This window comes from Haliotis rufescens, unplaced genomic scaffold, assembly GCF_023055435.1.
Source record: "Haliotis rufescens isolate VD_foot unplaced genomic scaffold, xgHalRufe1.0.p SCAF_14, whole genome shotgun sequence".
NCBI classification, from domain to species: Eukaryota; Metazoa; Mollusca; class Gastropoda; order Lepetellida; family Haliotidae; genus Haliotis; species Haliotis rufescens.
Window position 1 is genome coordinate 2474505 of NW_025963824.1, and position 25456 is coordinate 2499960.

Consider the following 25456-nt stretch of genomic DNA (forward strand, 5'->3'; position numbering starts at 1 on the left):
GCTGGCTGGAATCGATTTCGGAGGTATGTTGTTCGAATCCAGTTGTCTTGTCGATTATTGGTTACGCGTTGCCTGCCACTCTGCATTCGTCTGTTGCCAACGTTGCCATAAACACCAAATGGTGTTTCTTAGGACGTTTATTTGTTTTGCAACATCACGTTGACTCGATCCTGCTTTAAGCATACCAATGGCTCGAAGACGCCCATTTTCTGACAGGCGTGGCATTTCATAAAGTTGAATAATTGCGTAATTTTGTTGTTTTTCTGAGTGGTTGTTGTCAGCACGATGCTAAACAATGCATATGGATTCCCGTTAACGCACATGTTTTATACCCATTCTTGGACAGTGAAATGCATGGGGCTTGCATAAATGTCAACTTTTGCATGGAGTGCATGATTTTCTGTAGCAGTTGCATTTTTATGACTTGATTCCATACATGTACTACAATATTGAAAACCAAACTTCACTTGTTTGAAAAATACACTAAAATATTGGTGTCACGGGAACTTTTGTTGTTGAGTATATGTTGTATATGTCACGCGGCACAGCTGCCCTGTTGTGAGGCGACGGTGGCCTGTAAACAAGCCTGACAGTCAAGTGATCAGTAGACCAGAACATTCAGTGACCCGATAGCGAATTACTTATTTTGTTCAATATCATAAATTTGAATCTCTTTGTGCAAGTGCAAGAAAAACGTTTAAAAATATTTATCCCATTTTTAGGAGCGGTTTTATAATGTCTTTGTCCAAGTAGTGTAGTTGACTCAACATTATTGAAAAATGCTGAGCTGATGAAGAAACTCGGGGACTTCAGTCCTCCAGCGGAAACATGACCCACTTGAAATGAATATCAAACTATACGTTATTTGTAAACGTTGAACGTCAACGCTAGGAAATGCCTTCATCTCGGATATAAACTGACGTCAAAAAGAAACTTTACCAGAGTTTGAAATCACTCTTGCTCAAAAACAACAAAACATACATTCATGAAGTTAAGTGTATTGAGAAGATCAATATACCAACATAATCAACACTGAAAATGACAATCATACCTCGACCGAGAATGACGTCAGAGCCCCCCAAAGTTGGGTGTTGTATAAAAATCTAGCATTCAGAATCATGGACAATAGGCATAGTACATAAACAATTGCTCACATTCAATAACAAGTCATTAGTAGCGTGTGTGACCACCAAATGCCTCAATACACGCAAAAACTCTTCGACGCACAGAAAAAGTCAGTCGTCTGATGAGGTCACGTGGGATTGACGCCATTCTTCTTGGAGGGCCAAGATCAGTTCTTGCCGGTTGGCTGGAGAGTGTGGTCGTTGTCGAACACGACGATTTCTCAAGTCCCAGGCCACGGCAGGAGGTTGACGTTGTTGGCTGCAAGGAAGTTAGTGACAATTCTGGATGTATGGGCTCTAGCATTGCCATGCTGATATATGACACAGAGCTGTCAAGTTTCGTCAACGATGACCAGCGGTGTCCTATCCTGCCCATAGATCCCTCCCCACACCATTACACTCCCTCCACCATATGGTACGACCTCCTGCACGCAACACGCCGCCGTTCGTCCACCCCTTCGGCGGTAAACACGTTGTTTTCCATCAGCCCTAAGCATACAGAATCGACTTTCGTCAGTGAAGACAACCCTCTGCCAGCCAAGTCACTGCCAACGTCGTACAGCCCAGGCCCATCTCAATCGCAGACGACGATATTGCGCTGTCAATAGTTGTCCTCTGTATCGTCTAAAAGCCCTGATTCCATGAGCCCCGAGTCTCCTGGCCACCGTCTGCCGACTAACCCTCTTACCTAAGGCATTTGTCGCCGATGACGTCACTGTCAGGAAGTGATTTCGGAGGTGCAAGGTTCGCAAGTACCGGGCATCATGGGGCGTGGTCACCCATCCGGATACCTTCCGGATACCTCCAGACACTTACCCAAAACGCGTCCGGGTATCCGGTGGCAGATACTTTGCCGGATACCAGGTCCATGGTATCCGACATTGGACACCTCACTGGAGAGCATACCTCCTGGAATCCGGGTATCCGGCACCGGATACCTCAATCTGGGTGTCAAAGGATCCGGCACCGGATACCACAACGGATACCTACCACAACGGATACCTCATTCAGAATTTCAAAAAGAAAATGTCACAATTTGAGGGGTGCATTTTGTTCAATTAGGCGTGAAACACCTAAAACATATTTGAAACTAACCCAAAAAATTAAAGATTGGTAGGTATCCGGCAGGTATCAGGATAAGAATTTTCGAGATGTCTTTTTTCTAGTAAATTATGTTAGCCTGGGCATATCAGATAGCTGTTGTTATGTTTTGTGTTATTTTAGTTGTAAAAGTTGAAATCTATGGGCATGTACTTGTGGAGAAGACATTTTTTTCAGTTTCATCTGTAATTCCTTTTAGAATTTAAGCTGTTTAATACAAACATCAGTTCTAATACATGAATGATGATATCCATAAATTGCATGTTCAGGGTGAAAGTATAAAGTCATCGACTGTGCTCACTTGGGCCTTTGGTCCTGGTGAGATTACAAAATTATGATTATTTGTAACGGTACAAGTACTTGTCATATCTGGACATACCAGCTTCGATGAAGTTTGAAACATAATATGCCTCACTCTGAGCGTGACATTCCCAGATTTCAACGCACTTCAGAGAGCACTTCCTCAGTTACTGTAAACATATTTTACTGAAAGACATTGAAAGTTATTTTGACCTTCAATATCAGTTGTGACTATTTCAGGAACAATTGTAAAGGGTTTCATATCACTTATACAACTTATGAAGGCCCTAGGCAGAATTATATGCAACAATGAAAATATGGCTTATGCTACTGACTGTGATTTGTTACCACTGCTCATACATGAGTATTCAATTAACATATTATATAATATCGCATGCATAATTCTTCACAAATATCCCTAGAAATACGCATTTTAGTGATAATGGAAGAAAATACTTATGAAAGACCTTCACTATTGCCTTTATCTTACACTTCAACCCTTCATGGGTCATCACTTTGGACCTTCAATATCAGTTGTGACTATTTCAGGAACAATTGTAAAGGGTTTCATATCACTTATACAACTTATGAAGGCCCTAGGCAGAATTATATGCAACAATGAAAATATGGCTTATGCTACTGACTGTGATTTGTTACCACTGCTCATACATGAGTATTCAATTAACATATTATATAATATCGCATGCATAATTCTTCACAAATATCCCTAGAAATACGCATTTTAGTGATAATGGAAGAAAATACTTATGAAAGACCTTCACTATTGCCTTTATCTTACACTTCAACCCTTCATGGGTCATCACTTTGGACCTTCAATATCAGTGACAAATATTTCAAAACCATTTCAAAGAGCTACCCAGCACATAAATCATCCTTTGATGGAATTCAATGTAACATTGACAAAAATATGAAAATGATATACCACTAAATGTATGTGTTATTTAGACTTCTGCAGAAAAGGGCACTTTAGAGAAAAAATAATTATATATAGGTCATGCATGACCTTTTGCCAACTTCTACCCCTGCCCTAAGAATCAGTTTGGCCCAAAACAAACTTTTTTCTGGCTATGACATTGACCTTTGACATAACAGATCAATGTCTCATCAGACTTTCCCAGAGCTAAGGAAACACATGTCATTCCTGAAATGTCCAAGCAATGCATGGTTTCATAAGATAACTGTGGCTATCAAACTGAGGCTGGCTAATGAAACATAAACAAAACACAATTATCAATTTCTTTTATTTATATGCCTATATCACACATTGATCAGTGTTCACGTGATGGTTCCTGATGCAGTATGCAATTTCCTCCTATTCTTCAATACTCTTAACAGAGCAGGATAACTTCGCTTGAAAGCACCAGCAGACCAAGCTCTCCAGTTCAGAGTTACTTGCCCTCAAACCTCCTTTGCTTCTACATTGCCATGAAAGAACAGGAACCAGGATGAGGGGAGGCCAGATTGGCTCTATCCCCGTTGCATTTTGTCAGTAGAATTGTGAATATTTGGTGTTTGGGTCCACATTTATAGACAATAAGTCCCATTCATCATTCCTTTCAAGTGATTACCACATGGCCAAAGACAACAAGTTCTTGAACATCCTTGAAGAATCCCACTCCGGCTTCGCATTGGTTGGTCTTCTCACATAAGCCAGACCAGCCTTTGTGAGTGTGTCCCAGTGCCTCTTGGCATACAACTTCTCGGTCGGCTTCCATTGCAATAACAGGACTCCTCATCACTGTCTGCCAATCACTTCTGAAATCTGGAGTGGTCCTTTCAGACTGTCAACCTGGAGTACTCATCCAGAGATCTCACGCTGGACTTCAGTTTCTGCAGAATTGTGTATAAAGATTATAAGATTAGACTAAAAAAGAATTGCTACAACATGTACCTACAGATAGAAGGCAGCAAATTCACTTAATTTATCATATATGAGTCTTGTTATATACCAAACATTTGAGATATATATTGTTCCATGTTGATGAGTTCAAACAATCATAAACTGACATCTCTTAAAAAGCCAAAGTAATAGATGAGGTAGTCAGTGGGCTCATTGATCGCTCGTAATCGTACCCCAGTGACGTAGGATACTGTCCATAACAGTCATCACTGGTGTGTCTGGATCGAGTTCATAACATAATATCACTGGTTTGTCTGGTTGAGATTTGAGATTTGGTTCTTTATAATCCTTGTCATTTAGCCGAACTCTTGCTGGATGTGTTGTTAAATGAATGTGTTGGGTTTAACGCCACTTTGAACAGTATTGCAGTTATATCAAGGCGTGTAAGCTTGATGTGGGAAGAGAGCCCGAAGTGATGCAGGTCTTACATGTTTACCACTTTGATGAAACCCACAAGCAAGTGTATGATGCTAACAAACCCAGAAACATAATCGGGGCGAACCTGGATTCAAACCCAGTTTCTGTCAAGCCCAAGGGATGCAACTATGCACAGCAAGTTGTGGTGCCTTTGATATTTGGGCCATCCATGCCAACAAAGTGATAAAGAACAAGCAAACTGAAGAAATATTTGCAAAGCAGGTAAATGAACATGATGAACCAAACATAATAATTTTAAATATTTACCATGCACAGCTGCTCTAATCTTGTTCTTCATTGCTTCTCTTTTGTGGGCTTCTCTCTTTCCATTGATGCTGTGCAGATGACTCACTCTTTTATTCATCCAGACTGCAAACATAAGTAGCATTCACATTACAGAAATGTCCGAACTGTACATGTTGTACATTGGATTCAATTGAAAATTGAAGATCCCAACTTAGAACTGTCCTTATTGAAACATTATGAGATAAAATAATATGAGATAAAACTTAACCCCATATTCAACAACTGTCAAACAATTATTCGACAACAAAGCCGGGGTCATTCAACGCACACTTTACATAGGGAATCACTTGTTGCAAAATGATCCTTGCCAAGGTCAAAGTCATTCAAATTGAGTTACTGAGTTATGAAACTTATACAAATCAAGGACGTGACAGTGTAATCATCATTAAAATATCTTAAGCGTCTTAGGACATTATGGTAAATTACAGTCAAAAGCAATGCTTTTGTTATTGGTTTTTCCCGTGAGTACCCGGATGCTACAGCAGAAACCTAGACTAGTTCGCAATTCGCTAGCACATTTGTCACTTTTATTGATAGTATAAGGGCGTATAGTCACATTGATCAACAAAATGAAATACAGTTTTGGAAATAATAAGGAAAAGTAGTTATCTTTGTGGGTAGCATCGGTAATGGTGACGAAGTTTTGATAAGTCACTTGCTTGCTAATTGAGCGATTTTCGTTTACACTATTTTGACTTGCAACTCAAAGTAAATATTTCTCCTGAGCATTGCTTATTTTATCGTGTTTTTATTTTTACCCTCACAATGTGCAACATTTTCACTTAGGAAATTTATTAAACGCCTGAATTATTGGGTTATTTTACAAATTGACTGAAAAATATGTCCAACTGTATTATTATGAGAACGAATTCCAAACATTTTTATGTTTAAATCATCACCAAGAGACTGAAAATGTTACGATGAAAAGTACATTTCTATATTGTTTGGCTTCTCATCCTACATAATAACTTATTGTGATGTTTCTAGGCCCTATTGTTCGTCTTAATCAATTGTGGTTAATCTGTTGAAGAAATGGACAGATTTTTCATTCCAAGTGACTGAAATTTTTACACATGTTTATAAATTGCCTGAAAGAATCATATTTTACAAATTGACTGTAATATATACACGCTTACAAAAAAAAGACTTGAGAAAACAACGTCTATCGCGCATCGAAAAAATTACCAACCAAGACGTAGAAGAACAAGAATGAATCTGTCCAATACTACTGCAAATGAAGGAGAACAAAATGCGAATATTATACTTACAACCTACCAAATTTATGTGTTTAATTTTAGGCAGCTCATGGAATGTATCCGTGAATATCCACACAAAGTGTCTCGTGTCACGTGTCTCTGTAACAATCAAATATTTTAAAATATATATTTCTTTTCAGGATATTACAACCCGTGTTCGTTTCTCAACAGATCACTTAGATTGTTTCAGATGTTTCACATAGGTTGTCAAGTCTTAAAGGTCGGCTGAGAAAGCCCACATGACAACTATTTTCATAACGTCCACGGTTCCTAAAAAAACATTGAGTTCGATAACAATGAGCAATTAAATCAACGTATAATCGGTTAACCCTTTGAACAAAGTATGTTGTTTTTACATCGGCACTTCACGCAAGGACATGAAAGCATTCACCTTGTTTTAGTAAACCTAGATGTGTAAACACTCACTTTTGACATATCCACCGTGCAAGATAGCAGTGATTAATCAATCAATGTAATTTCTGTTAATCCTTTGATGACTACGAACGATCCGCTGATCTACGAAAAAGTAAATCAACTGATCATTCATCTCTTGCTGGGCTGCCACGTGCACATCACATAACACACATTTCACCTCACTTCAAACCTTGATTTAGATTGAATAATTACCCCAGACACAATAAATGCCAAATGGGAACCTTCGTCAGGTATTCTGAGCGGTGCTACCACTAATTATACCTGTAATAAATTAATTAACTGAGCATCAAGTGAATGACGACAAATACACTAGTGTAGGGTTAAACCAGAAAACATGGACGACAACAAGGGAATAGTAATCGTCTTAACGACGCAATCCGAAATCCGAAAATGCTTTCACTGCATTGATACTTATTTTTAAACTATTACAATCAGGGGTATTTCCAAATGACGACAACCGATGAGCTCCGCCGTTCTTTTTGTCTGTTTGTTTAGGCTGAAGAAATTAAATAACATGCGCCCTTTTTCGAAATCTTTATAGATCACGGTAAACCAATCAGTGATCCAAAATGCGTACAACAAATATTGCCTCCAAGTTTATTTAGCTATCCTTGCAGACGGTAGCCCAGTCTATTGTCACGCTCAGTTGCGTTGCGTATCATCCGGGTACTCATGGGGGAAAACAATGACAAAGGCAACAACCAGTCCGGGGAATTGCTTTAGATCAGTGCACCTTTAATACCACAGCAGTGGGACTATGTTTATGTGGTGTACACTGATGCTGACATTACAAATCTGAATGACTTTTGTTGTTTACTGCACAAACAGAATTGACTTTAGATATTCTTCTTCCTTGAAATTCTTCTGAAATTTGACCAATTTGTTTATTTAGAATATGGCATTGAAGCGTCTGTTTCTGTTTTTGAAAGTTCTTGCAAACACCTCTTGTTACCGAACCAATGAAATGTCATTAAATCAATAAATATTATTTTTTATCTAAACAAATTCTTTGTTTTGCTTCATTAGCATAAAGAAATATAATATTGATCAGTCATAACATAGGTGCTGAACATATATCAAATATACTAATGCCCTAAATGTTTTCCTACAATAAATACAGCTCATTGAACAAAGTTTGTAGCTCCATGTCAGTAGAAAAGTTGCATTGATATTTTTATGTACCGGTACATTATTAGGTGTTTTCGGTGGATGCCATTAGTCTTATGCACATATTTGGGGCAATTGTATTCTGTTTCAAACTTCAAATAAAATCGCCTGTCTAGATGTAACAAGCACTGATACTATTCCCAAATAATCTTTTAATCTCACCAGGAACAAAGGCCAAAGTGAGCACATAGCCAGTGACTATGACGATGAAATGTGAGGATATCATCATAACAGGACTGATAGTTTTTCATTTAATACGCTGAACATATAAAATGAAATATATATGACTTTGAAAAATGTTTTCACCCAAAGTATATGTCCATAGATTTCAACTTTAAGGGGGTATTTACAACTAAAATAACACATAATATTACTACAGCCATCTGATATGCCCAGACTAACATTATTTATTAGGATAAAGACATTTCGAAAAATCTTATCCGGATACCTGCCAGATACCTTCAGGATACCTTCAGCAATGTTCAATTTTCTTGGTAAGTTTAAAATATATTATTAGGTGTTTCTCACTTAATTGAACAAAATGCCCCCCGAAAATTGTGACATTTTTGGAAACTGAGAATGAGGTATCCGTTGGGGTATCCGGTGCTGGATACGTGCATTCCAGGAGGCATACTTTCTGGTGACGTGTCCATGCCGGATACCATGGATCTGATATCCCGAAAGGTATCTGCCACCGGATACCTGGATGCGTTTTAGGTAAGTGTCCGGAGGTATCATGAAGGTATCCGGATACCGGAAATTGCATTTTTTTTTGCTGTGTATTTTGCTATGAAAGTCCCTGGTTACCGAGGTGTATAAAAAGGAGATATATTAAAAAGACGGTGTCGTGCCATTGAAAGATCTGGTGTGGTTGCGAAAGTTCTAATTTTGACTCCAGAAATGCGACTAAATTTAACCACAACTCGTAATTTTCGCATGCTTTCAGACGAATATGTTCCTATTATCGGTCCTGATATAAACATTTTTACATTCATCACAATTTCGCTTTTTGCCTGGTACCAAAGCTATTTAGGTACGATCAGTAGTTATTTTTGTATTATATTGTAATATTGTTTACGTGGTTACCAGAATGGTCAGCTGTGAATGTCTGTGCATCTGTTGCGCATCTGCAGCGGTTCAGGGAGGTTAACAGCAGGGTGTCGGGGTGTATCAGTTACATGCCAGACCATAGCACTGATGGTTTAAGATAAACTGTTTGGGAGGGCGGTCCCTCTATTATATGGTCTCTACTATATGGTCTCTGGTGACGGTACATACTTTCTCCAGTGTGTTACACTACATTACAGGGCATTGCTAATAGAACTTGAAGCTGCTTATTGAATAATGCTTCACTAATTGACCAGGGTACTGCTTTTTTAAATGGGCGCTGTTTACTGGAAAAAGGCACTGCTGCTTGACCAGGGCTCTGCTAATTGACCAGAATATTGTTGGTGTTACTGGGGACTGCTCATTGATTAATGTGCTATGAATTGTCGAGGGTACTGGTTATTTAATTGGGAGCTGCTACTTGTAATTGAATGAGTCACTGCTTATTGTGAACTAGGCACTGTTTGCAGAACCAAGGACAGAGGGTGTGTGTATTGGATGTGTTATATATATATACATGATGTTTAACCATAGACAGTGGAGTTTGTGTGTATTGAATGTATTGTATTAACATCATTCATAGCCTACCCGCTTCGACTCTCCGTCCTGTTAGACTTCTCTGATGTGAATGAGCTAGCGACTTGTAATTTAGTTTTTCTTCATATGAAATTTGAGTGTGTACCTGCAACATAGGATATTTAAATAATTGAGGATAACTAAACGCAGGTTGTTATCAACTCACAACCTGTATGCCGATTTCAGATACATGGAGACCAAGGTGGCAGCCAGGGAGACACCCATGGACGACCCCACTCCCCTGGAGAAGGAACCTCCGGCCGTTCACCAAGATGTTAAAGGGGTGCAAGGGGACCATGTAAACGTAGATACCGTGAATGCAGCAGGAGTCGTGAACCAGAACACCACCATCATAAGCCAAGTCCAAGGTATAAATTCTAGTGATATATTTCATTATTTATACAGCATGCTCACAGAAATGACAACATTTACAAAACAAATAGAACGTTTTCTTGTGTTACAGAGCAAGTGAATGTTACCTTCAAAAAAATAAAGATCCGTATTTGTTCTCACATAACAGTTATTGCTATATGCATACTTAATATACTAAAATGCCTCTTCCGGTGTAAAAGTGTAAACGTTTTTCAATCCCCTCACAGACCATGGGCAGAGCTGATCATGTTACATGTTATTCATGATCATATTACAGTTTCCATGTTTTATCAATACTGAGACCTGTTGGTGTTCACAATAACACTCACCCTTACAGGCAGGTAAGAAAATGTGTTCTTGCATGTTCATTGTTTTAATTCATTTTGTTTACAGACACTAGAGCATCTCTACAAGAGAGCGTAAGCATATTCACTTACTTCAATGCATCAGTACACAATCACATGTAGAAATGCTAAGATTGCCAGTAGGGCCCAGTCGTCTAAAGGCGCCGCGATTCGCTGTGCAGAGTTGCGTCCCTTGGGCACGCCAGAAACCTATGATTGTGGATTCGAATCCTGGTTCGAAAATCCCGGTAGGAAAGCACAATATAAACTGACAGGGTGCATTTCAAGTTTTGAGCACAGTGCTTGAAGTTTGGTATATTCTATATACTCTATATGTTCCATAGTGTCTATATTCGACCGGGGGGCTAGGGGTGGCCCAGTCGTCTAAGTCGCCTCGATTCGCTATGATTGTGGGTTTGAATCATGGTTCGCCCCGTTTATGTGTCTAGGTTTGTCAGCATCATACCTGTGCTCATGGGTTTCACCGAAGTGGTAAACGTCTGAGACCTGCATCACTTAGGGCTTTCCTCACACATTACGCTGACACGCCAGGATATAACCACTGCAAAAAAAATCCATATATACAAGATGATATTTCCAAAGGATATACAAGATTGGAATGATGATATATACAAAAATATACAAGTTTGTATATATGACATATACAAAAATATACAAGTTTGGATATATGGTGTATCCAAATTTGTTTTGTTTGTATATATTGGTAAAGGGAGATAAGTATTATGTATTTGTGTATAATTATTATATATGTGCAAATTGAAGTGTTGAGCACTGTGTTTCTTTGTATATGTTGGTAAAGGAGGATAATTGCTATGTATTGCTCTATATTTGTTTTGTATGTGCAAAATAGTATCAGAAGTTACAAAAAAATTATATAGTGGCGGGAAACATTACTGGAATGTTTAATTAGTACTCCACACTGTTAGCGGGAGTACATACTGTCCTTGCAATGATATTGACGGGTGGGCGGTTGAGGCGTCTGGTACTTTTCCTTGCGCGGTGCTTGGTATGTGAGTAGACTTTATGGTCAAATGCACAGAGAGGATTAGCTGTCGGGGGCGATTGCATTTGCGGTAAGTTCTGTATTGAAAGTGTTTGAGCTTGGATTCGTTTTACGGGGAGGCAGCGATGTGTTTTGTAACATGCTCTCGTGCACATATGCCAACAGAGTGGATTGCACAGAGGATGAAAACTATTTTATCACTACTTAAAAGTGTTGAATTTGGTTTGTTCTGAGCTGTCGGTTTCATTGTAGATATACATTGTTATAATGTGAAATCTCGGCGGAAACGCGGAAAATCGCGTTTTGTAAAACGGTAGTCCTTGGGGAAAATTGTATTATGAGCAACCGGATGCGTAAATAACGTGTGTAATATATTCCCGTATTATATTTTATAATACTTGTTCTTTTAATATTGTTATCAATGCGAGAACGAAGATTACCTTGAAAAAACACAACAGCATGCATATGTTCTAGCAAAAGGAAACTTGATACATATTCATTTAGCTTAATTTCTACTTTGGAAAACTTAGTTGGCGCTCTAAAAGCTTGACGCTGTATAATTTGGCACGCGCATGGTTGGGTGCAAACCATATGTACATCAATAATAATAATAAAAATAATAATAATAATACATCATGATGGCAGTTTCAATGTAAAGATTAAGTATTTCTAAAGATATGGAAAATAAATCTTGATAACTGCTTTAATCTTTGATCTTTGGGAAAATAATAATGGAATTGGTTGAGTGACTAATGTATTCTACTTTAAAAGTGATAGGAACGTGATTTACATAATTAAAATATAGAATAATATACAAATTATTAGAGAGGGTTTGTGATTTATTTTGGGATGAAGTCAGTATTTAACTTGCGCTTTCCGACATTATGCGTATTTCGCACACGGTTAAAAAACAAAATGCAATTCATTTATTTATAAAAAGTACGAATGCATCAATCCTACATCACAGGACCATGTACATAATTTGTTGAATGTTATTTCGTGAATACACAAATTGCATAACACATTCCCTGAGGACAAACCCAAATTGCCCGTCCCTTTGTGACAGGTGTTAATTAGAGAATGTATTGCCACCATATTATGTCCCGGCACTTTTATGACATGTAATGAACCTAGTCAATCCCTGGGTCTGTAACAACAACATGGGTCTAATAAAATCAAAGTAACATAAATGTTACGTATATTCGAATTAAAAAAGAGACTGAAAAAATGTAACATGAATATAATTGCCCTTTTGAGGGTAATATAATTTTGGGAAAATATACGTTTTCTTGTATTTATGGACGACTTCACACAAGCTGAAAAATTAAACATATGTTTATATAGCTATATTTACATACATGGCATTAACATGTAATAATAATATTGATCATGTTTGTTAATTTGTACATTTCGTTGTTATTGGTATCCTGAATATGTTGTAATAATGCATGTGTTCTGATCTTATTTGACGTAGATTACATGAACTAGTAGAGTGACTTTCTTTCATCAGCGTGGAAGTATTACCCACACATATACCCTTAATCCTTTGTCAAACAGAAAGAAGTCATATAGATATCATATCTAACTGGTACCAAAAGTTCACTATCAATCTCCTCTGATAACAAACTTACATTTAATATCCCCAATCTACAATACCAAGCATGCTCATGGAGTATGACCTGAATGATATCCTGTCTACGTGGTCACACCCGGTGATTGTTAAGACATTCAGACAATATGGCAGTCTGTATTCATTTCTTATATCCCAAAAGTCCCCACCAAGCTTCCTTTTATTAACATTGGGATGAGGGGAGATATACATATTGTATTAAATAATACATCAATACATCAAAACAGAACAAAAAAGATAGGTCAACAGTGCGGTTGATGGAAAGGGGGTTCCTAAGAAAAGCTATTTAACTGTTTATGTGTCTCAAAGTATGTATTAAGTCTTACTACTAGTTATTATATATGTGCAAATCCACCTGAACGTCGGATGTACATGGCCGATTTCGAAATAGCTAAATTAGGCACTGTTCAAATTGTTTCCAATAAACCACTGATTAGAAACTCACTTAAACTTTAGAATAGAATTGTTTCTAAATATATTGTAGTTGGGGCATGTGTAAAAATTAATGCAGTGTACCATTGTGACAGCCACAAGAGCATGCATGATGTGTTATCTGAGATGTGTTTTTTAAGCCGATGGAAGTTTAAAGTGACAAAATCTGGTATCATGGCTTAACTGAATATAACATTGTCCAAGTTGAATAATCCTCTTTTTCCGGTGACTATTCCAATTATTAATGGTATCAGGTAGGAATGACTTGGCCTAGCATTCAGTTCTACAACGTATAGCCTGTGAATTGGTTAAATTTCTTTATATGTAATCACTAACAGCAAAGATGTTTTCCATCTTGTAAAAAGGTGTAATGGCTACGTTGGTCTCACTCTACATTTTCATGTGGCTTGTACCTCTTATTGCCCCACAAATAGTCCGTAATCAGTGAGTGGGCGAGGTAAAAATTAACGTCTCATCGGCATTATTTCAGCGTCCGTAATGAATTTATGTGTAGACATTCTAGGATTAATTCTTCTTCTTTGGTACAATTATCCAAAACATGGGAGCAAAATATTGGCAATATATATATGCTTGTTCATGTCTTATGTAAAAGGGGTTATTTATCTGAGTGAGTGAGTATGGTTCACGGCGGTTGACACCAGAAAGGTATTTAAGACAATTAATCATAGGGCTTACCTCGTTAACTCCCTAATATCAGAATCTGACTGAAATATTAATACCAAAGTCCTTTCATTTTAAGATTAGGTTTTGCACTTGGGCACACTTTGACGTGATATTGAACAGTTTTCTTTTTCCCTGGATTAAGTTTTACTTGCATTCATTCATTTGGTAATTTTCTCCAAATCGGCATTAATATTTTACGCAGTAGTATTTGGAACTGTCCATTTTGGGAATTGGGTGGACCCCACCGCAAGCACAGTAAACAGAAATTCCATGGTGAATAATATGTACTATAGTTTGTTGGCTCGACATGCAAGACTCCATAATTTTAGCTATAAATTCATAGTAATATCAAATTAAATTTTTTTATAAATAATTCATTGATGTATTTGACATGAGACGTAGCGACACTCATGTATTTTATAATAATGTACAATTTCAATGCCTTAAATCTGTTGCATTAAACAAATTCTTTGATTTGATGTTGTCATATTGTGACTCAATTTGTGTCTAGTCTTCCAAATGTTCTATTGCGAATACATATAGTGTCAGCGCTCATGATCGCAATATCTATGAATTAATGAAAATATCATCATAAATAAACTTACCTGAGCTCAATATGTGTTCTGAAGACAAATCGCTGTAAAGCATCTTGCACAGCTTCGTTCACGTTCACCCTCAAATGTACGAAAGGAAAATCTGCGACTGTGCGTGTTCAATGTTCGAATGCATTTTTGCGACAGGCGGTCATTTATTTATTAAGATTCCACAAATTCATAAATCACAACTGATGTAGCTGCCTTGGTTAACTGGAGTCAGGATATAACTAATTACAAACTCTGTTCTAATTATGCTAATCGAGGAAGTGCATTATACTGGATGACAAACTTAGTAATCCTTTCACACTAATCTTTGTTTACAATGAACGCATGTCAAATGACTAAATAAACATCCTTTTTTTATTTTCTTAAGTAGAAGTATCACAATGGGCGGTGAACACAACTGTTTGTAGAATGATAGTTTCAGAAAGGAATACAAATACAAATATACAGAAAGGGGTTTAAAATGGTTTCTTTCTTTGCATCCACGCATTGTTGTTGTGGATGCGCTTATTTGCTGTCGGAATTGTTTTTGCAATTCAATTAGTTAATTACATGTCACATGACAACTGCATGTCACGGGGTCCTGGACATAAATCACGTGGTGCACTATTAGGCCTATAACCTTGATTCTGCATCAATTCAAAAAGTCCTGAATCCTCATCGACTCCTGAATTCTTAGATTTTGACGTTGTCATCTTGATCATCAGAACCATCAAAGGCGGCAAAATACAGTAAGCAACTTTTCTCCCACTTTTCAATTAAGATGTAGACAAGTACAACAACTTTAGTATGATTTAAAAAATTGTACGAGTTTCTTAGTGTCAATAATTAGTAGAACAGACGTAAAACAGACATACGAATGGACACGTTATCGACAACAATCCTATATATTTTAGTAACAATGAATAGTTGGAGTGACTAGTATATATTTGTAAAAAATAGATTTATAAAAGTTCAGCTTATTAAGTACAATACACCCATCAAATAGAGCTGCATGTGTCAGGGACCCAATCTAGATAGCGCCAACAACTAGAACCGCTGCGCCGGAAGTAGGTAACGTTTCTAGCTCTTACGTCGAGTAAAATCAGAAATGATTCGCGTGATACATATATGATGTACATATATGTGAACAGCCTCTCGTTATTAATGCCCTTTAATTGTAGTCATCTTACTATTTGATCGTTTATGCCACACAAAGCTATAAGTTCCGTAATAAAAATACGGAAAAATGAACAGATTAATCTCATGGATATATATTCAAAAATAGTAGCATAACGAATGAAGTAATGTTTTAATTTCCGTTCCCATAATACTGTTTAGATGAAACACCGTTAGCAACTTGAATGGGAATAAACAGTGGTAGCTGTTACTAGCCAAAGGATACTAGACTATACAAGAACAGTTTTAGCATCTCACACCGTCCCGACAGGCGCCAACCTCTCAAATATTGCACAACATATATTGATGGCGTAATATGATATTAATATTACATTGTTTCTTGAATGCTGTGCGAAGAATATTTTGTATGATGGCAAGATTCAAAACAAGTATCATTATCTTCTTTGCGAGGAATTTAGAAGTTGGAGTATTGAGAGAGGATAAGATCTGTGGATGAACAACATCACTTGCTTGATAATGGTGTTACAACATACACCTAAGCGTCGCTCCTAACTGTAATAAAGACGTTGTTCATCAATATATCTTATCTCTACTCAGTTTTCATTATCGCTAAAATTAGACAAAACTGTAAAAATGGTTTAACATTCAATGTTATCAATATTAATTAACACAAGTATTGTGGTAGCACAGCTAGTCCCTGTAAAATTTTCATTTAAAAAAAATCCAAAAAAAATCACAGCGCATAGGGAAATTGAGCGAGGCTCAATTCGAACGGTATTCCCATGTTATGTTCTGTTTTTCTGAAAATGTACATGAAGCAGATTGGTCAAGAAGTTTATATGAAGACTACTCCGGAATACAATGATTCAAAAAGGCATACATGATATTGTAAATATATCTAGATTTTTAGACAGGATAATGCATAGATAATATTCCAACAGTCATTACAAGATATCAATAAAATCGACCTGATGTCAAGCACATGTTATTTGACAAGATTGCAGTAGCCGTGAATTATAGGTGGATATGTTTGAATTTCCCCTTAGGACTGTGGTGAATGAATTATGGCTCAATTCGGAGTAGCTAGTTCAAGAAATGGATGGGATAAATGATAAACATGTAAGGTTCACTCCCAGACATCCCATTAGTCTTTAGTCTTTAGACTTAAGAATGGAAAGGCTACAGGTGTGGATGATATTCCTGCAGAAGTGTTAAAAAAATGTAAGTTCAGTTGATTTGTCGCACAGAATCATTAACTATTGCTTTGTAAATGGAACTGTACCAGCTATGTGGAACAGGGATATATCCATCCTATTCCTAAGAGCGGTATGAAGGATTTTAGAAACCCTTTGGTATCATTGTAACATCTATTCCTAACAAGTATATGCTTATGTACTCAATTAAAGACTAAGTGGCTTGAAAAGGACAATATCATAGCTGATAAGCAAAATGATTTTAGATCCAAATGAGACTGTATTGATCATTTATAGGTTTAAACGTCTTTAGTTCAGTATGGAAAAAAACAAAACAATCAACCTTTGTTACATTTGTTGATGTCAAAAAAAACTTCGACACCGTTTATAGCGAAGCTGAGGAATATTGGAGTTCGAGAAAAGATATTGAATGCTATCCAGTCGATTGTATGTCGATGTCAATTGTACTGCACGTGTAGGAGAATTTCTTACAGTACGTTTTACTGTTTAACATGGTGTAAAGCAAGGCTGTAAATTATCCCCAGCTATATTTTCTGTGTATGTTAACGACCTGGCTATTAACAATCTCAATTGTGACGTACTTGTTGATGAGACTATGCTCTCCATTTTAATATATGCTGCCGATATTGCATTAACTGCCCCCAATGAATGTTGATTACAATCCATGCTTAATGTACTGCATGAATGGTCAACACGTTGGCAATTGTCAGTGAATATGAATAAGACAAACGTAATTCATTTTAGAAATCACAACCGAGATCATCGTTTTCATTCCTCTACGCTGGGCAAACACTGGTCTATGTAGAATCATATCGTTTTCTGGGACTACGGGTTGACGAGCATCTAGATATGTGAAACTGTGAAAGAGTTGTCCAATTCTGTCAGCCATGCTTTGTCTTTGTTTTATTCTGTTGGGTGTATGTCTTATGATGTTTTTATGAAACAGTATGAAAGTCTTGTTGAGCCGGTAATGATCTATGGCTCTGGTATATGAGGATAAAACGTTAATCTAATCCAAAATAGAGCCTGTAAATTATTTCTTGGTGTTAGTAACGGTACCTCCAGTATAGCCACTATTGGAGACATGGGTCTCTCCTCCCCGTTTGTTACATTACATGCTAATGTTTTTAGACTACCCCAAGATTTAATAACAGTACTTGTAACGCTTTGATGAAGAAAATGGTTACTATGTAACTCATGGAGTACTAAAGTTGTTAAAATTGCCTGTAATCTTAATATTTATGATGTTATGAATATTATGACTGCTCCAATGTCCCGAAAGAAGAAAATTGCCCATATTAAAAACTTTCTCGTAAACAAAGATGAACTGAGCTGGAGAACAGAGCTTTGGAACGATAAACATCAATTTTTAAAACTACTTTCAACTACTTGTTGCTGGCGTACGCATTTTATATTGATCAAACTGTTATTAAGATCTGTACAAATGTTCTATTTCTTATGTAAAACATAACGAAATACAAATTATTTCATACCATCATATAGTTGTCATAATGAAAATAGTATTAAAGCATTATTGTCACATGCAATAATAATACTGTTCGGTATCATTAGTAAACTTTGCAACCACATATTATGTGAAACCTTCTATAAGAGGTGATGAAATTGAATGAAGCAATGGTAAAATCTAACCATATATACAAAATTGTATAGTTTTGGAAATACCAACTATACAAAATTGTATACTTTGGAAATACCAAATATACAAAATTGTATTTTTTGTATATATGGGTATTTTTTCTTGTGAACTGGAATACTGTTAAAGCGGCGTTTAACCCAACTCACTCGCTCACTATAATCGACCGGACATTTGCTGACAATGCTACATTAATGAGAGAGGTGTATACAGGGGGTTGAGCTTGATGAGCTGTAAGAGCAGGCTTAAAAAAGCTAAAAGATGGAGATTGCTTGATGGAGAAGTGCTATTGCAGGTCTGTCATGGATGTTAAAGTGAGGATTTTGTACTCAGTTCTTGCTTTAATTGGTTACCAGCGAAGGGATATCGCCGCTTGGGCGGGACACGCTCACCTTTTCGCGACCCCCTGGTGTCATCACTATATGCTGGTGATATAGTAAGGATCATACAATGGAGGATTTCTTATGATTATGAAAATGGGTTTGTAAGTTCAATTCGAATAGAATTGGTTCGATAAACATTGTTTGAGGCTGTAGGCAGGTTTCCAGGCACAATTTCACCATCCTACGCATTGTGATAAATAAATAGTGAAACATGTTTAAGCATTTCATAACTGTGCACAAACAACAGGCCGACTCTTTGGCCAAATTGACAAATGTGTCAGTTATTCCTTATGCGGGCAGTGCCAAAATACCCACTGCTTCGTCCATCGAGGCACGGGCGAGGCCCCTGCAGCTCTTCAAAGAGTGGTCTCTTTCTTGTGACTACCCTCTGACACCCTGACACAGACCTTTACAGTGGAAAGACCCTCTGAAAATAGACCTTACTCTCATACTGCTTGACTGATACTTCGGCATGAATGTACCTTGCTATAAGTATGTGTTATCATTATGACTTTAATTGTAAGTCTTAGAATAATAACATTTTGTCAAAGAATTTAAATCATATTACACAAGGAACAGCCAATATTCCTCATACATAGTTGCAGTCAATAACTGATTGTATTGCATTTATTTAAAAGTTAGGCCCAGGCGTGGGTAATTGTGTTATGTTTGATGTCATGCATAGTGTCATTTCTGTTTACAGACCAGCATTTTAGAAAAAAAATTGGAGACCCGTCAGAAGGAATGGGAAGGTTCGTATTCATAAAGTGCAAACATTATATTTTCTTTTCAAAATTAGTGCGTAAGTGAGTGAGTTTGGTTTAAGGTCAGATATGTTGGAGATAGACGTACTGTGCTATGTCTACCCATAGCTTGAAACTAAATTGAATTTTAAACCCAATGCGCGGGCTGTGTCCCTTCAGTTCAGAACGACCTGAGAAACAACTGCAATATTTGTTTACTTGGGAGTTACGTAATAGTATCATGTATGGGTTTTTTTTATTATTCTTGGCGTTGTTGAAAGTTTGATGGTTAGTTACCTGAGCACTTACACTAATGTCTGAGCTTTAAGTTATTCCCGGCTAAACGTTTAATTTTTAACATGATGTTTTTCTCTGCTATCATCATTTATATGATATTTGTATGTTTTTGCAGATAGGTGTTTACAGGTGAGTATAAGCTTCATATTGATTCTGACTTGCTACTTGCAGTATCAGGTCAAAGTATGTCGAGAAACTCAGTTTACTATAACCATTCTATTTAACTGTTTACTGCTTGTACACTGAGACTTAATGTATAGTCATCGAACATTTAACCTTTACCAAAATATAATTTACTGAATACACCATTCTGCATAAAAATGTTATAAGGACAATTTTTCTTTTTTAAATGTGTCATCAATGTTACAGATACAGAACCTGCAAGGTGACCTCCTCCAACAGCAACAGAACTATGGTATGCAATGTTTTGCTTTTGCTTTACGAGGAACATGCCTTCTTGGAAATTATACTGTTGAAAGGAACACAAATTGCTGTAGAATCTCAAGCCACCAAATTCAAGGATTGCAAACTGTTGATAAACTATGTCAGTTGTTGTTAGAAATATGTTTCTTGTGTCAATAGTTGGTGAAGTTAATTATACTTGCAGCTAAAACAGAGAACACAGCAGAAGCCGAAGGCCAGGTAATGTAGCTCTCCTTGTTATTATTAGTGACACTGACACTACACATTAATTAATAATGCATGTGTTAAGTGTATGCACCGAAAACAGGGTTGAGTGCACTCTATGGAAACAAGCTTAACGTCCAGACCACATAAAACATACTTCTTTTATCAAAGGGACATTTCAGTAAAACAACAATAGTGTCTAACAATACACATCCACTGTCTAACTATCGGAGGAATCCATCCCATATCTCCATTAACAGCAACATTTGAAGCGTATTTCCCCAACCCTAAGAATCTAAAATCTAAAAGCACGATGGTGAACGGCATTTACAGAAGAAATGTCACGATGACCCCTGATAGATGCCCCATAACTCAAGACTGGCCAAACCATCGTATCATACAATTTGGAATAAGTAGTGGATTGCATACATCCAATTGCCTTATATTTACATACAATCAGACCTAATGCTCTGTTAGCCGATTTAGCTGCTGCTTTTGCCATAGCATTGTAGTCAAGATGTTCCGTGAGCAGTAGGCCTAGATAATTATAGCAATCAACAATGTCTATAACAGAGTTACCAATATTAAAAAAAGCTGTTGGTCTTGGATCACTTAGATTTCTAAAGTGTACAATCTTGGACTTGTCATTTTTAATAATGATACTATTATCAACACGCCATGTATTCCTGAACATGTAATAGACGATTCAAATCATCTGCCGATTCTGCAAGTAAAATAAGATCATCAGCATATGCTAAGGCTGCAATAGTAATATCATCAACACAAATACCAATACCAGTTTCATTCAGCTTGTCAAGCAAATCATTAATAAAAACGTAAAACAGAATTGGCGAAAGTAAACATCCTTTTTTTAAACCACGATTGACATTAAACCAGGGTGTAAGCATACCATGTATACGTACACTGCATTTCACATTATCATATAAAGATTGAAGTGCTAGAAACATTTTCCCTTTCACGCCAATGTTACATGATTTCTCCCACAGCACACCTCTGTTAATGCTATCATACGCTTTATGAAAGTCTAAAAAGCAGAAAAAGTGTCTTTTCTAATACATTTTCTAGTTTCAATAAAAACAAAAAACAGAGTGAACATGATCCGTAGTTGATCTACGATTTAAGACATTCCATCGAAATACCGTCAACAGCAGGAGCCTTGCTACAGTGGCTTCTAGCAACCGCTCTGGTTACTTCAAATAGAGTAATTTTAGCGTCGAACACAACACATGTGTTTCACTAGTCTCACTGTCACACTTAACATTCTGCACCCTGACGTCACAATTCAGCAGTTTACAATAATCATTCTTCCACTTATCTAGTACATCACTCCATTTCTCAGACACATTTTCATCCTCTAAAACCACTTTCATGGGGATCTGTCTTCGTCTCTCCCCACCTACCCAAATCTTACCAATCTTCTTCCAAAAATCCCTATCATTATCATCACACATTTCATCCAACCGATAAAAGTCGATATAATAAATCCCAATGCGGTAAAAATACTGGCAATGGTTATTCCCTGTTCTCTGAACAATGTTTTAATTTTATCGGCCAGTGTAGTGTCATCGCTGAGGACTTGATCGATAGTTTCTCGAATTCGACTGATTTGTGAACGAAGTGCTTTTCCATTACTGGAGGCAACCTCGAGGCGGGCCGATCTTTCGTCTTCTTAGTTACGCAATCTTACTGCAACGCGGCGTCTACTGAATTCATCACCCGCCTGTTCAAGTTTTGTTTTCTCATAAGCTATATGCTTGTCGAGTTCGGATAGCTTGGCTATATCATTGATGATAATTGTTTGCATTGCCTTGTGAAGACCTCGTAACTTCCTAATATTGAATATCGTGATACACTGACCGTGGTATTATCGTAATAGGTATGCAAGATTTCTCCGAGCCCGTCCGAGGCCAGCTTCGATGTTTCTTCCAAATTATCTTTATCTATGGTACTGAGTTCATCATGCACAGTCCGAAGAACCTTAGTAGTCTTCGCAGAATTACGAACAAAGTTGATGCCATGTTAAGCAGCTATCGTAGACAAAGCTAGGGGCTTACAAGTATGATAATGCAGAAGGTCAATATCAGGTTCGCTGCGAATTCGCAATATTCCTTTACTATCTGTCGTAAACTTTGAATAGTCACGACCTATTGGGCTAACATATTTAAAGGTGTCGTAATAATCATTAACAGTTGATTGTAAAAGTTCATCGTTAAGATTCGTAAAGCTGGTTTCATCAGTACCCTCTTCCATTGTTGTAGGCTTATCAAAATCAACTAGATTAAAATCATAATTTTTATATTCAACATAAGGTTACATAATTACAATATAACAATGTCTTCGCAATACGGACGCAAGTTAAATCCACAACATAGACTTCGAGATCCATTAGGGGTCAAAGCAATTTGCCAGTCTGTAACTTTAACTAATAACCCGAGTACCATCGATCAGAATCAAACACTTCTTGTTCGCTTTCCTAATCTTGGTGCACATGATGTGTTAGTTCCGGGAACTGTCTGACAGGCATTTACCATTAGTTTGACTTCTGTTGACGTTAACAGGGAGCCTGTTCAGAACATAGGTCGTGCTATCGTTAAGAAAATCGTGATTAAAATTAGTGGTAATGAAGTTTTGAGTATCGATGATAGCGATGTATACTATTGTTACATGGATCTCTGGAGAACGGATAAAGAGCGGGAAAACTTACAGTACCAAGGTATTTGTAATCGGAACACATTGAGACTGCGTGTGGGTGCTGATAATGGCGATAACACCATCGTAAAAGATCTCGCTGTTGCCAGCGCATTAGGTAACTGATTCTATATTCTGCTAGACTTTGAATTACTTGATTCCCACATGCCTTTTTATCAAGCATCCCTAGGGGATAGGTTAGAATACGAACTCACTTTTAATGACTACGGTAGAGTAATCACAGCTGCTGAAGATGCTTGCTATACCATTGACAATATCTCACTGGAGTATGATATGATAACAGATCCTGAATTAGCCAGACAAATTCGTAACCAGTATACAGGAAGTTTACCTATTTTGTACGATCGCATGCTTTGACACCGAAAGATCACAAGGAACAAAAATGATAACATGTGGAATACCAATCTAAACGTCCCCAGGAGATAATTGAAGGGTATTTTGTTCGAGGACCCCTCCGATGCATTTAAAAGAAATTCCGAGAAGTTCTACGATCCCAGGATTACAAAAGTAGAATTGACTATCTAGGGCGTTCCTAATTAACTATATAGTCAAGGAATGCTAGCGTATCAACAGTGGGATGAGATTAAAAAACTCCCTTCTATAAAACGAAGTACAGAAGTTAACACGGTCGTGAATGATCTGTCTCTCAGGGATGTATCTATGGGTGAATACCTCACCACGAAGTATGAGCTAGGGCTCGACATGCGAGCAACGGACGATGACCAGCTACACGGCAGTGGGCGGAGAATAGAAAATGCTAGCGAGGGTGTCACAATACAGATAACAAAGCTCCAGGAAACAGCTGGTAAATTAAACATATATTTGTACACGATTAATATATAGAATGGAAAGCAATCTATTAATAATCTTTTACCAGCGCCAACATATGGGGGCAAACGTGTTGTTGAAAAACAGGTTTTATTCTAGATATTTTAGAAAGTTATTATCTGGACGTTTTCGATCATATTATTATTCTGTGCCCGACTATAAGCGTTAATAAAACAAACCTATCGAGAGATTGGGTAACGAATGATGATGGGGTGCGCAGAGTTGATCCGGGTGATCATTTACAAGACTGTTTATGAGTATGTCACGAAAAACACAAAGGAGAATTAACCATTTTCATAATAGATGACAGCAGCACGAGTAAAGAACTCACAAAAAAGAAAGATATGCTTTCATATATAGCATTCTCCGGTCGACATACTCAACATAGCGTTTGGGTACTTATTCAAAAATACAACTCTGTCCTGAAAGATCTCAGAGAGCAGACCAAATGGGTAGCCCTGTTTCATTGCAAAGACCAGGATTCATTCGAGGAATGTTTACGCGAAAAAGATGTTTTTTATACCGAGTCCGAACAAGATAAAGTCAGAAAACTGTTAGCTGAAACAAAGCACTGTAAACTCGTATTAAAAACCGATCAACCAGCTGCTTATGCAATTGCTAAGCAAAATGTAGCAAAATTATAGCAAAAATATGGCAAAAATACAGCAAAAAAAGCAGAATTATAGCAAATATAGCAAAAAAAGCACAAGTAAATTGAACAATAACGGTTATTATGACATAATGTGGCTTTAAATCCTCATTTTTTCCCAGCAGTTTATTATTACAGGCTGTATTGGATATGTCATATTTTATTATGTTATACCTAAATATCTCCTTGGGTATTGCATTATGGAATGCGACAAACTCATCGAACAACTGATGAGCCAGAACCTATGAGAGAAAGGCTCATCGATTTGGTAGGCGGTGGAAAATGTTCCGAATATTTGGTGGAAAATGATACCATCGAAAAATTTGATAACATGATGAACATGAAGAAATTAAAAAACTGTACGCGAGTTACGAGTATAGACTTGGAGCTACCATGACTAAAACAAAAGGGTTGGCT

At 37.2% G+C, this 25456-nt stretch overlaps 1 protein-coding gene across 1 annotated transcript in view; it reads left to right on the plus strand.

Annotated features, from left to right (window-relative positions):
• LOC124120995 (golgin IMH1-like) overlaps positions 1-25456 on the plus strand; it is an 87591-nt gene that overhangs the window by 4442 nt on the left and 57693 nt on the right. Inside the window, exons 2-7 of the mRNA XM_048395631.1 lie at positions 9897-10078; positions 10476-10501; positions 19869-19917; positions 20321-20334; positions 20575-20620; positions 20813-20847. Coding sequence (XP_048251588.1) covers positions 9901-10078; positions 10476-10501; positions 19869-19917; positions 20321-20334; positions 20575-20620; positions 20813-20847 — 348 coding nt within the window. The 5' untranslated portion in view covers positions 9897-9900. The remainder of the gene's footprint in view (positions 1-9896; positions 10079-10475; positions 10502-19868; positions 19918-20320; positions 20335-20574; positions 20621-20812; positions 20848-25456) is intronic.